The sequence below is a fragment of the Callionymus lyra genome, chromosome 6 (genome assembly GCF_982586985.1).
Source record: "Callionymus lyra chromosome 6, fCalLyr1.hap1.1, whole genome shotgun sequence".
Taxonomy (NCBI): Eukaryota; Metazoa; Chordata; class Actinopteri; order Syngnathiformes; family Callionymidae; genus Callionymus; species Callionymus lyra.
In genome coordinates, this window is record NC_141823.1 from 3552058 (window position 1) to 3565158 (window position 13101).

Below are 13101 nucleotides of genomic sequence, written 5' to 3' on the forward strand. Positions count from 1 at the left end.
GTTGAACTTCAGTGACAGCTGGTACCCACGTGACCGCTGTTCGCTTCAAAAGATCCCGCTCTGCGCGCCTGTCAGTGACGCGGCGTCGTCAGTGACGTCATCAGTTCTGAATGTATGACTTCTGAATGTTCGCTCCATTACTAATAAATCCTTTTCTCTGAATGATCTCTTCACAAGAGTTAATTTGGATGTATTATGTCTTTCTGAGACTTGGCAGAGAGAGGAAGAGTTTATTCATCTGAACGAACTCTGTCCAGTAGGGAGCGCTGTCCTGGGGAAGCCTCGCCTCTTTGGTCGTGGGGGAGGTCTTGCTACAGTTTATAGAGAGTTGTTCTTGCAAAGTGATTCAGACACAGGAATTCACTTCTTTTGAGTCTCAGATGATCTTGGTTGGTTCTACAAGACCTTTCTATTGTAAGTAAGTAAGTAATATTTATTTATATAGCGCTTTTCGTGACCAGGATCACAAAGCGCTTAAACAATCAAAACAATACTCAAAAAAGTACTTACTTTAAAGATCAAGATAATACTGAGAACAACACAGGAGTTTGAGAAATTCAAGGAAAAGCCTGAACAAATAGAAACGTCTTAAGATGTTTCTTAAAGGAGTCAGTAGATCATCAAGTGCAAAGAGAGAGAAGATCGTTCCAAAGCTTAGGAGCAACAGCCTGAAAAGATTTCTCTCCTCTGGTCCTGGGCCGTGTGCGTGGAACCATAAGTAGATTCTGATCCACAGACCTCAGAGCCCGAGCTGGGGTGTAAGGCTGGATCAGATCAGTGATGTAAGGAGGAGCCTGACCATGAATAGCTCTGAAAGTAAGAACCAGAATATTAAAGTTGATCCTGAAAGAAACTGGAAGCCAGTGAAGAGTTTTAATGACCGGAGAAATGTGAGTTCTCCTACTTGAGCGGGTCAGAATTCTCGCTGCAGAGTTCTGAATCAACTGTAGACGAGAAGATCCTTCTTGTTAAGACATGAAAACAAACTGTTACAATAGTCCAGACGAGAAGAAACAAACGCATGGATTACAAGCTCCAGATCATGTTCCGACAACATTTTCCTAAGTTTAGAAATTTTTCTCAGTTGAATGAAACAGTTTCTGGTCAGTTTTCTGCAGTGTTGAACAAGAGACATGTCTTTATCAAATACAACACCCAGGTTTCTCAGGCTGAGTTTGACAGACTGACCTACGTCACCCAAGTACTGACTCAACCCTGGAATCTTATCATCAGGAGCTATCACCAGTGTTTTAGTTTTGTCCACATTTAGCTGTAAAGTGTTTTCACTCATTGTTTGATTTCTAGCAAACAATTGACTAAGTTCAGCCTCTGGGGCTCAGTTGGATCAAAAGAGCAGTAGAGCTGGATGTCATCAGCAAAAATGTGATAAGAAACATCTGGAAATCTCTGAATGATTTTACAGAGGGGAATCAAGTACAGCAAAAACAATAAAGGACCCAGAACAGAACCTTGAGGGACTCCACAAAACAGATCTGCCGATTCAGACCTCATTTGATTGGCAGATACACTAAAACTGCGCCCAGAAAGGTAAGATGAGAACCATTCTAACACGGACCCAGACAGTCCCACTTCATCCCTCAGTGTGTCAATCTACCGCCCGCCTGGTCCTGCGGCGGTGTTCTTGAAAGACTTCAGTGACTTCTTATCTTCCATTATTCAAATGGAATCTGTTCTTATTCTTGGAGACTTTAATCTTCATGTTGATGACGTCACATCTTGTGCTGCTAAATAACTTTTATCTTTAACTGAAGCCTTTAATTTTGAGCAACATGTTTCTGAACCCACTCATCAAAAAGGCCACATTTTAGCCTTAGTTTTTACTCTTGGCCTGGACATATAATGTATCTGTACATGATGTCCATCTGAGTGATCATTCTCTTGTCTTGTTTAACCTGGACTTCATCCCTGAACCTAAGCCTTTGAAAGTTAGGTCTCAGAGGCGTGTCATCTCAGCCGATACTGCAGACAGTTTTTCTGCTATGTTTGACCGTCTTTCCTTTGATGACTGCCCAGACGTGGACAGTTTGATTGAAAATTTAGAAAAAACGGTGCCCTTGGACAAATGATGATCCCCTGAGTCTGAAGAGACTTTGTCGAAAGACTGAGCGTCTCTGGAAGTCCACTAAACTTGAGGTGCACAGACTTCACCTCAGGGATCTGATGTCAGCTTACAATGAGATGGTGGAAACTGCTAGATCTGATTACATCAGGAAACTGGTAGCAGCAAATAAGAAAAACCCCAAAGTGTTGTTTGACACAATTAATTCTCTCCTGTCTCCTGCTCCTCAAATCACGCCTGTCTTCTGTGAAGCTGACAGCAATGCATTGTTGAGATTTTTCATTGACAAAATTAAATTGATCAAAGAGAAAATCTCTCCCCCTTTGTTTGGAACCCCTACTGTCTCTGAGCCCCTCTCCTCCTCTTGGTCCTCCTTCACTGCTGTATCTTTGGGTGATATTTCAGCACTAGTGAACAAGATGAAACCTTCCTCTTGCTCAGATGACGTCCTTCCTTGTAGGCTTTTTATCAAAGTATTTGATGTAATTGGCCCCTGGGTTACCAATATGGTGAACCTCTCCCTTTCCACGGGGGTTTTTCCCAATGCATTTAAACATGCCATTGTGGAGCCTCTGCTCAAAAAGCCAGGCTTAGACCCAACTGACCTCAGTAATTTCAGACCTATTTCTAAGCTCCCTTTCTTGTCCAAGATCTTGGAGAAGGTGGTGTCTGAGCAGCTGTCTTTGTTCCTGGATCAGAGCGACATCCATGAGAAGTTTCAGTCTGGCTTCCGTAAACATCACTCTACGGAGACAGCTTTATTGAAAGTGTCCAGTGACATCATGATGTCGGTTGACTCGGGTCAATACACTGTTCTGGTTCTCTTGGATCTGTCATGATGTTGTCGGAACATGATCTGGAGCTTGTAATCCATGCGTTTGTTTCTTCTCGTCTGGACTATAGTAACAGTTTATTTTCATGTCTTAACAAGGAGGAGCTGTCTCGCCTGCAGTTGATTCAGAACTCTGATCCAGCCTTACACCCCAGCTCGGGCTCAGGTCTGTGGATCAGAATCTACTGATGGTTCCTGAACTTCAGCACCAGAGGAGAGAAATCCTTCCAGACTGTTGCTCCTAAGCTTTGGAACAATCTTCCTCTCTCTTTGCTCTTGATGATCTACTGACTCCTTTAAGAAACATCTTAAGACGTTTTTATTTGTTCAGGCTTTTCCTTGATTTTCTGGAACTCCTGTTGTGTTCTCAGTTTTATCTTGAACTTTAAAATATATACTTTATTGAATATTGTTTTGATTGTTTAAGCGCTTTGTGACCCTGGTCTGGAAAAGCGCTATATAAATAACAATTACTTACTTACTTACAATATACACACAAACATTATACACTACACATTATACACACACTCACATAATATACACATTACATACAGACACACACACACGCCAGGACTGACCAGATCTAGACACAGCAGAGTTCCGTTGTCTTGACGATTGAAGTTGAACAACTTGGATGCAGATTCTGACCCGACAACACGAACACACAACTTCCCGGCTGCACTCTCGGGCCACAGAGGAACACACTGCAACACAACCACCTTGTTAACATCACACTACCCATGATCCTCGGCTCCTGGACTCACCTCGGTGGAGGCGATGTAGTGCCACCTGGTGGACTGACTGCAAACTTCTCCGACCTCCAGCTCGTACGACGACTTGTTGACCAGAGTGAAGAACGGACTCATGGTCACGATCCTGGTCAAGTTGAAGCTGCTCATGTGGATGCTCACGCCCACCTGACACACACATGACACACATGAGACACACACATGAGACACACATTTGAGACACACACATGAGAGGGACACACACATGAGAAACACACATGAGAGAGACACACACACATGAGACACACACATGAGACACACATGAGAGACACACACATGAGTGAGACACACACATGAGAAACACACATGAGAGAGACACACACACATGAGAAACACACATGAGAGAGACACACACATGAGTCACACATGAGAGACACACACATGAGAGAGACACACACATGAGAAACACACATGAGAGAGACACACACATGAGAAACACACATGAGAGAGACACACACACATGAGAAACACACATGAGAGAGACACACACGAGAGACACACATGTGAGAGACCCACACACATGAGAGACATGAGTGAGACACACACATGAGTGACACACAAATGAGTGTTATACACACAAATGAAAGACACACAAGAGAGACACACACGAGTAAAACACACACATTAGTGTTATACACACACATGAGAGACACACACCAGACACACACACAACAGACACACAACAGACACACACAACACTCCTCTGTGTCGCTTCATCATCAAGATAACATACCAGGAAGTCCATGCTGTTGTTGCCGGGACAACGAACACAACCGTAACTTCCCACCGTGTCCAGAGAGAAACCATCGGACCAGGAACTGGTGGAAACACACAACTGGATCTGAAGGACACAAAGATGTGTGTAAGTTTACACACATTCACAAAACACTAATACTACACACACCTGCAGAGTAATACTACACAGACTTGCACAGTAATACTACACACCCCTGCAGAGTAATACTGCACACACACTTGCACAGTAATACTACACACACCTGCAGAGTAATACTGCACACACACTTGCACAGTAATACTACACACACCTGCAGAGTAATACTGCACACACTTGCACAGTAATACTACACACACCTGCAGAGTAATACTGCACACACTTGCACAGTAATACTGCACACACACTTGCACAGTAATACTACACACACCTGCAGAGTAATACTGCACACACACTTGCACAGTAATACTACACACACCTGCACAGTAATACTGCACACACTTGCACAGTAATACTGCACACACTTGCACAGTAATACTGCACACACTTGCACAGTAATACTGCACACACCTGCAGAGTAATTCTGCACACACTTGCACAGTAATACTACACACACTTGCACAGTAATACTGCACACACTTGCACAGTAATACTGCACACACCTGCAGAGTAATTCTGCACACACTTGCACAGTAATACTACACACACTTGCACAGTAATACTACACACACCTGCAGAGTAATTCTGCACACACTTGCACAGTAATACTACACACACTTGCACAGTAATACTACACACACCTGCAGAGTAATTCTGCACACACTTGCACAGTAATACTACACACACTTGCACAGTAATACTACACACACCTGCAGAGTAATACTGCACACACTTGCACAGTAATACTACACACACCTGCAGAGTAATACTGCACACACTTGCACAGTAATACTACACACACCTGCAGAGTAATACTGCACACACTTGCACAGTAATACTACACACACCTGCAGAGTAATACTGCACACACTTGCACAGTAATACTACACACACCTGCAGAGTAATACTGCACACACTTGCACATTAATACTACACACACTTGCACAGTAATACTACACACACCTGCAGAGTAATACTGCACACACTTGCACAGTAATACTACACACACTTGCACAGTAATACTACACACACCTGCAGAGTAATACTACACACACCTGCAGAGTAATACTGCACACACTTGCACAGTAATACTACACACACTTGCACAGTAATACTACACACACCTGCAGAGTAATACTACACACACTTGCACAGTAATACTACACACCCTTGCAGAGTAATACTACACACTATCGCACAATAATACCACACACACACCTTGTTCTTGCTCAGAAGGTTCTTCTTCCTGTAGGAGAACAGGATGATGTCTCTGTAGTCCGCCGGGTGTTTGACGCTCACGTCCTCGGCCCGGTACTGCAGAACCCTGGAGGTCTTGTTGATGATCCAGCAGGGGCTGAAGATGGACAGCAGCAGCCGACTGGACGTCCTGGACACGTGGACGCTCACATCCACCGTGAAGCGCGAGTCCTGGTCGCACAGGAGGGTCACGGAGACGAACTCCGGCATCTCCTGCTGGACCCGCATGTGTCCGTGCCAGTCCCGACCCTGGTACCTCATCAGAACCAGGGACATCAGCTCTCCCGCCAGCCGGGCCGTGAGCAGGTCCGCGGTGCTGCCCTCCAGGAGCACGTGAGTGTCTCCGGAGTTCTGCGGGATCAGAGCAGGATCAGTGACGAAGCTCACAGGGGGTCGGGTCGGTCCTGGTACCTCCAGCATGCAGTGGACGGTGTACGGCAGCAGGTTCCTGAGCGTGGCCACGGGGTGCAGGTGGATGACGTACGCCGGGTCCCAGTCGTGCTCGCCGTGGTTGGCGATGTGTCGCAGGTCGTCGGGCGCGGCCACGGTGCTGACCATCAGCGGCGGCGGACCGCTGCTCACCGCCGGACACTGCAGCTTGGACCGGACCTCGGTGCTGCGGTGGACTTCCTCCTTCCAGGACACGCAGGTGGTGGACGGGTGGTACTGACCCGCCAGACTTCCCGCCGGACTCACGAACAGCTGACACCTGATGGAAGAGTCAAACGTCATTGAAGAAGTTAAACAAACCATCAAGTTCTGCTCGTGTCATCATTTTTTCTTTATCTGCTGCTCATGTCTGACTTCAGGCTTGAAACATAAACATCTTTGCTATAAAACTAAGAATATTTATCAGTGACTCAAGAATATTTATGCTTCAATTTAACATTTAAAATGATGAAACTTAGACTTTTGTTTTTAATAAAATGTTTTTGAGCATTTTCTTTTTCTTCAAATAACTACATTGAATATAATATATGAATATGAATATATAATTTGAACTGAACGATTTAATTTGTTTTTTAATAATTGAATTAAAAGATAAATATTCTAATTCCATTATTTCAAAAACACATTTTCTACAATCCATATATATTTAATTAATAAAGTTCCAAGACTATAAAATGTTGGTAAAATACTGTATTATCACCAGACATTACCAATAGAGTACCGAGCTACTTGTTCACGTGATTGGCCAATAGTTGGATCAAGACATCGTTATATTCCATTATTTTTATTGAATTTTAACGTTTCAATATAGAAATTGTTTAATTAAATTATACAAAAGCAAAGGAGTGACGAGCCATGTGTAGCAAAAGTTCGATCCAGTAGCTCGGTGCTCTGTTGGTAATGTCTGGCGACGCCATTTTTATATTGAATTTAAAAGTCTACGAATGAATAAATATTGAATTTAGAAAACATATTTTTGGATCATTGGAATAAAAATATTAAACTCTATGTGTTCATCATTTGGAAATAAAATTGAATGTTTTAATTATTTAAAAATAAATCCAACTTTTAATGTAGAAACGTATTAATTAAATTCTTAAAAAATGAAATTTCAATAAGAAAAGTTTTAACATTTGAATTGTTACATTTTAATGGCACTGATATACTTTAAGAAAAAACGAAAAATTAATGAAAATAACTTGCGCTCATTGATTTATTTATTTTTTAAAACAAAAAAGGTATGTTGTTAATTTGCTGCTAATGCTACACAAAATAATACAATTGGGACCAAATATATATTTACATTAATATCAGCATCATGTGATCTTCTGACATTAAAAAGTCTAAATGTTAACTTTGACCCAAAAAAATAGTTGAATCTAAACTAGACGTTAGTTACACAGAAGTTGAATCTTGAACGAGGAAAAGAGATTCTTCATTATTTTAAAATAACTTTATTTAATATGTGCACGGACAGATCATCGCGCTAACATTAAGCACTATTCTGATAAGATATTGAATTGTGGTGGACCATCTCGCAGCGGTCAGTACCTGTAGGTGTCGAGGGGGATGTGAAACTCCTTCTCGGGCTCGGCCTCGCCGACTCTCTGCAGGGTCCGTGTGGTCGGGCAGTACTTCAGGACGGTGAACGCCACAGAGAAGTGATTCTTAATCTGAAATCACAGAAAAAAAAGATCACTTTTTCTTCTTCTTCTTCTTCTTCAGGAGTCTCAACAGCAGGGACTCGGACCTGCAGCGGAGACCGGATGGTGATGACTTTGTTCCCGTCGGCGGCGTCGATCTGCAGCAGCACGGAGATGGCCTCCTGCAACAGCGGGCCGCGGATGTTGTAGAGGCGGCGCCCCGGCTTGTCCACGGCGATGTTGGAGATCTCGCTGTAACCGGATGGAACTAGAAGAAAAAAAACATCTTAATTCATCCTCCAGCCACAGGGGGGCGCTCTGGTGACAGCCCTCACCGACACTGAGGTTGAACAGGCTGCTCTCCTGGCGCTGCAGGGCCGACAGACACCCGCGACTGGACGACTGCATGCTGGAGTACTCCAGGTCCAGACTCTGGTCCACCGCCAGCTCGTGCAGCTTCCCCACGGCGGCGGAACCCACCGGCCTCATGGTGGCGCTGTGCTGCACGATGATGGAGATCCCGAGAGCGTTCCGAAGGGTGAAGGGAGCCTTTTCCTTCAGAGAGCTGTCGAAGGTGGACGCCGTGCCCTCCGAGACCGCCTGCCACAGGGTTAAACAGTTTGAAATGGGCAAAGACCACGAACACAACTTCATGAGTTCTCGTTGATCCAGGTCTAGATTGTCTAAGGCAGGGGTCTCCAAACCGGTCCTCAAAGGGCCAGGGTGGTGCAGGTTTTTGTTCCAACAGTTCAAGCAAGCACTCCCTTTAGCCCGATCAGGAGTCTTCAGACTGTAATCAGTTGAGGACTGGTTTTGAGACCCCTGATCTAAGGGGTTCAACTGGACTGAGTAGGTTTTTGGTAAGATAACCTTTAATCCAAGAAGCTTCTTCAGTTTCACAGAGCTGGTCTGAGGCATTTATAACACTTGCTAGGGGGGTTTGGATCAACGTGTTGGTCGTAGAAACCCAACAGGACCGAAACAACTTTCTTCCCAGAATGCATCTGCACTTGACTGGATCTATGCCGAGACGCGATCCAGAGAGCACCACACCAGTCAGAAACATGGCAGTTCCATGGGTTCTCCTGGTCCTCCGATAGTGGCAGATCTTTACATGGAAGAGGTCCAGAGGAATCCCCTCACTTCCTTCAAGGGAACAGTACCAACCCACTGGTTCCGATATGTTCAGGACAGGTGGGTCAAAATCCCGACGTATGAAGTCCAGACCTTCACAGACCACATCAACACCGTGGACCACAACATCAAGTTCACTCGCGAAGATTTAAAAGACCTTCTTAGCCTTCCTGGACTTCACAGTACACGTGGAGGCAGATGGTTCTTAAATGTTGAAGTTACGAGGATCAACATGTCCTCTTTGACCCTTAAAGCACAGACCTCATCAGAACTCTTAACCACAGGGCTGAGAGTGGCCCCGCAAGACATAGAGGATAGAGGTTAAAGTACAAGACCATGTTGGAAGAGTCCTCGTTACGTCTGGATGCTCTGACTGGACCATCTTGAAACTCAAGAAGACGAAAGACAAAGAACGTGAAAATGCAGAGTTTCCTGAATGGATTCGATTCTGATCCTTAAGGTTCTGAATCCATCATTTTAGATTAGATTCAGAATCTGCTCTTGAATAATGAAAAGGGATGAAGTGCGTTACAATGGTCGACCTCATCGTAAACAACAATTCTACTTCATGCCTGCTCTGCCCTCCACATGCTGTTGCTAAAAGATTCCGAAGAAACCCATAACATGCACATTCCTAGAACCAGGGTTATAACTGTAACTGACTCTTCAGTCTCAAAGTAAAGTGTTTTTTATATAATTGTATTTATAAAGAAATGTAATATAAAGCATTAGTAAAGGTTACACAGACGCTCTCTCTACCGAGTGTTGCTCGTGTCAGCAGCAACAAGGTTGTGAATAAACGTGATCTGGAACTGTAGCTCAGTACCTTGGCGAGGTTCTGGAAGACGTTGAGACTGGCCTGGGAGACGGTGACGTTCATGGTGTCTTTGGAGCAGATGTTGATGGCGGTCCGAGGCTCAAGGAGGACGACATAGTCGTCTCCGTGGACTGGACTCTTGTCTTGAGCAGGATTATTCTTCAGCTGTGAAGGGAGACGTAATACCATCATGAGGAGCTGCCATTTTTAAAAACAAGTCAAGAGTCTGTGAACCTCCAGCTCCAGGTTCCATCTGCGTCGACCGCCGTCCACGCGCTCGATGAGCGGCTCCCACACGGCGTGGACCTCGTTGAAGTAGTTCACCTGTAAAGAGACCAGTCAGCAGGTGATACCACGTCTGTACTACAGGATACCATATATAGTGATAGTGTAGTAACAAGTATATATGTTTAGTGTTCTCACCTCCAGGGTCATGTTGGCCTTCAGCTGCAGCATCGACGACCAGTTCTTGGCAGATCCTTCGAACGAGGACTCGGTGAGCAGCAGCGGGACCGTCCTGTGACCCAGACCGGACTCCATGGTCACCTGGATCACCTGGAGGAAGAGGAGACGTGAGTGTGAGTGTGTGTGAGAGTGTGTGTGTGTGTGTGAACGAGTTTGTGTGTGTGTGTGAGCGAGTTTGTGTGTGTGTGTGTGTGTGTGTGTGTGTGTGTGTGTGTGTGTGTGTGTGTGTGTGTGTGTGAAGGAGTTTGTGTGTGTGTGTGTGTGTGTGTGTGTGTGTGTGAGCGAGTTTGTGTGTGTGTGTGAGTGTGTGTGCGAGTGTGTGTGAGTGCAAGTGTGTGCGAGTGCGAGTGTGTGCGAGTGCGAGTGCGAGTGTGTGTGTGTGTGAGAATGTGAGAGAGTGTGAGAGTGTGAGAGTGTCTGTGTGTCGTCTCACTCCACAGGTGCACCTGCTCCGTACCTTGATCTCCGCCTCAAAGCTCTCTCCGGCGCCCTCTGCCTCCTGCTCGCTGAAGTTCTCCGTCACCTCGGCGGCCTCATCTACGCCCAGGAACCAGTAGTTGCAGTCGTAGATGTTCATGGTGGACCACAGGTCGCCCGAGATCTGCTTCGGCTGCGGGTTCGGATCCTCCTTGGGTTTCCCAGGCATGGCGGCCATGATGGTCGTGACCGTGTTGAGGATGAAGGGAGAGATCTGAGGAGGAGAGAAGACACTCGTCTTTTAGGGAAGAACGCGAGCGACTCGGAATATTTCATGTTTCAAATGTTTTTTTATTTAAATGTTTTTAAAGGATTTGATTATTGTTTGTAAATCAGTCGTATATTCAATTAGTTTTCGTTTTTATATTGAATTATTAAAAACATGAAAACTTTTTCCCCACATAGAGCTTAATATTTTAATCCTAATAATTCAAAAATAAATGTTCTAAATTCAATATTTTTCAATTGATAGTCTTTTAAATTCAGTAATTAAATGTTGGTATAAAAGTGTCTCCAGACAAAAGCAACAGAGCTCAGAGCTAATGGATCAAACTCTCAACCAATCATGTGACGTTCAGACGATCATGTGACTCTTTTGGTATTTTTCTGCTGGAACTATTTCACCAACATTTTGATATTGATTTAAAAATATATCAAAATATATCACTGAAATTATTTTTTTTTTTATTTAATTATTTAAAAATAAAACTTACAAAATAGAAATGATTAATTTCAATGATTAATGAATAACAATTAAAGCTTTAAAATCAACAACATTGCAATAAAATAATTAAGTTTCAATATTTAATTATCTTAAATTCAACAATAAATATGGTGATGTCACTGATAGATGTTCATATTGAACGCGGATCAGATCAAGAACCTTGACGACGACTTCCTCCACCATCACTGATCCACTCAGGGGTCGATTGGCTCCGGTTATGGTTTCCAGGGCAACCGTGCACGGTCTCAACACCTGGAGTCAGAAGTAAGAAGACACCAGTTTAACTTCCTCGTCGTCTTACAAAAACAATCTTCAAATTTACGATTTATTAAATTGAAATGTTTAAACAGCTGAGGCTGCAACAGAAGAAAGATTTGATTCTCAATCGAAGGAGAAAAAAATGACTTTGAACTACAAAAAGTTGTTTAAAAACTGTTTAATAAACTTTTTAAGTAAAAAAAAGGAAACTTCATGACATTTTTATCAATTCAATAAAAAAAGAAAAAGTCTTCAAATCTTTTTTCACTTCGATGGGAAAAGAAACAAAACTTTTTTCATTGTCATTATTAAAAAAAATACTTCAATTTCTTTTTCAAAACATATTTTGTTACTGAAGAAACTTGAAAATAAGTCATAATTAAAATTCCCGGTGAAATAAAAACATATAACATCTGTGTAGCCAGTTTTCATTTAGATTTAAATATGTAATATTTATATATTTATATAAACGGTTATAGATTTAATTCCAGTGCTGTGTTGTTACATCATCTTATTTTAATTAAAATTAACGTATAAACCAACTTATCTCATCATAATATGATACAATACGTGTTGATTCCATCAAACTTGTTAGACTATTATTATTATAATTATAATGTATTAATATATACGTTATTTATACGTAATAATATATATAATAATAATATAATAATATATAACGTATAATAACATAATAACACTATACGTGTTAATATATGTCATTAACTATTATCTGCACGACGAGCGTCTCTTTAGCGCCTCACCGTGGTCACAGTCTTGTCCTGCGGTCCGCGGATGAAGGGGCAGGCGAGGACCTTCAGCTCCCTCAGGTTGGCTCTCATGGTCTGACCGCCGTCCTCGTCCATCTGCAGAGACACGTCGGACTGGAACGACGCCGTCAGGGCGGGGGCGTCGGCCTTCATCAGGCTCGCCACGAAGACCACCTCGGGGTCGACCACGACCGCCCGGAGACGAGTCTTCACCGCCGGAGCTGCAGACCACCACGGCAATATGATGAATGAACGAGGGAGGAGGAGGAGGAGGGTAAGACAGAGAGGAAGATGGAATGACCGGTGAGGAGGATAAGAAAAGTAGAGAAGAAAGGATGGAGAAAAGGAAGAAAAATGTATATTGGAAACAGATGAAGGAAAGGAGGAGTGGCTAAGAATGAAAGAAGGGGAAGTGATGGTAAGATGAAAGAAGAGAAAGAAGATTAGCAGAATAATTAGAGTGGAAGATCATGAGTGTAAAAAAAGGGAAGAAGAGAAGAAAGCTGGTAAAAGA

At 43.3% G+C, this 13101-nt stretch overlaps 1 protein-coding gene across 4 annotated transcripts in view; it reads right to left on the bottom strand.

Moving 5' to 3' along the window:
• Positions 1 to 13101, bottom strand: part of vps13c (vacuolar protein sorting 13 homolog C) — a 79122-nt gene that overhangs the window by 12361 nt on the left and 53660 nt on the right. For all 4 annotated transcript variants that reach the window (XM_087793050.1, XM_087793048.1, XM_087793047.1 and 1 more), the window contains 14 exons: positions 12582 to 12808; positions 11719 to 11811; positions 10816 to 11049; positions 10317 to 10448; positions 10128 to 10217; positions 9903 to 10058; positions 8278 to 8542; positions 8050 to 8210; positions 7851 to 7972; positions 6261 to 6558; positions 5811 to 6200; positions 4434 to 4541; positions 3677 to 3829; positions 3491 to 3616 (listed from right to left, as the gene is read on the bottom strand). In XM_087793050.1, coding sequence (XP_087649176.1) covers positions 3491 to 3616; positions 3677 to 3829; positions 4434 to 4541; positions 5811 to 6200; positions 6261 to 6558; positions 7851 to 7972; positions 8050 to 8210; positions 8278 to 8542; positions 9903 to 10058; positions 10128 to 10217; positions 10317 to 10448; positions 10816 to 11049; positions 11719 to 11811; positions 12582 to 12808 — 2555 coding nt within the window. The remainder of the gene's footprint in view (positions 1 to 3490; positions 3617 to 3676; positions 3830 to 4433; positions 4542 to 5810; positions 6201 to 6260; positions 6559 to 7850; positions 7973 to 8049; positions 8211 to 8277; positions 8543 to 9902; positions 10059 to 10127; positions 10218 to 10316; positions 10449 to 10815; positions 11050 to 11718; positions 11812 to 12581; positions 12809 to 13101) is intronic.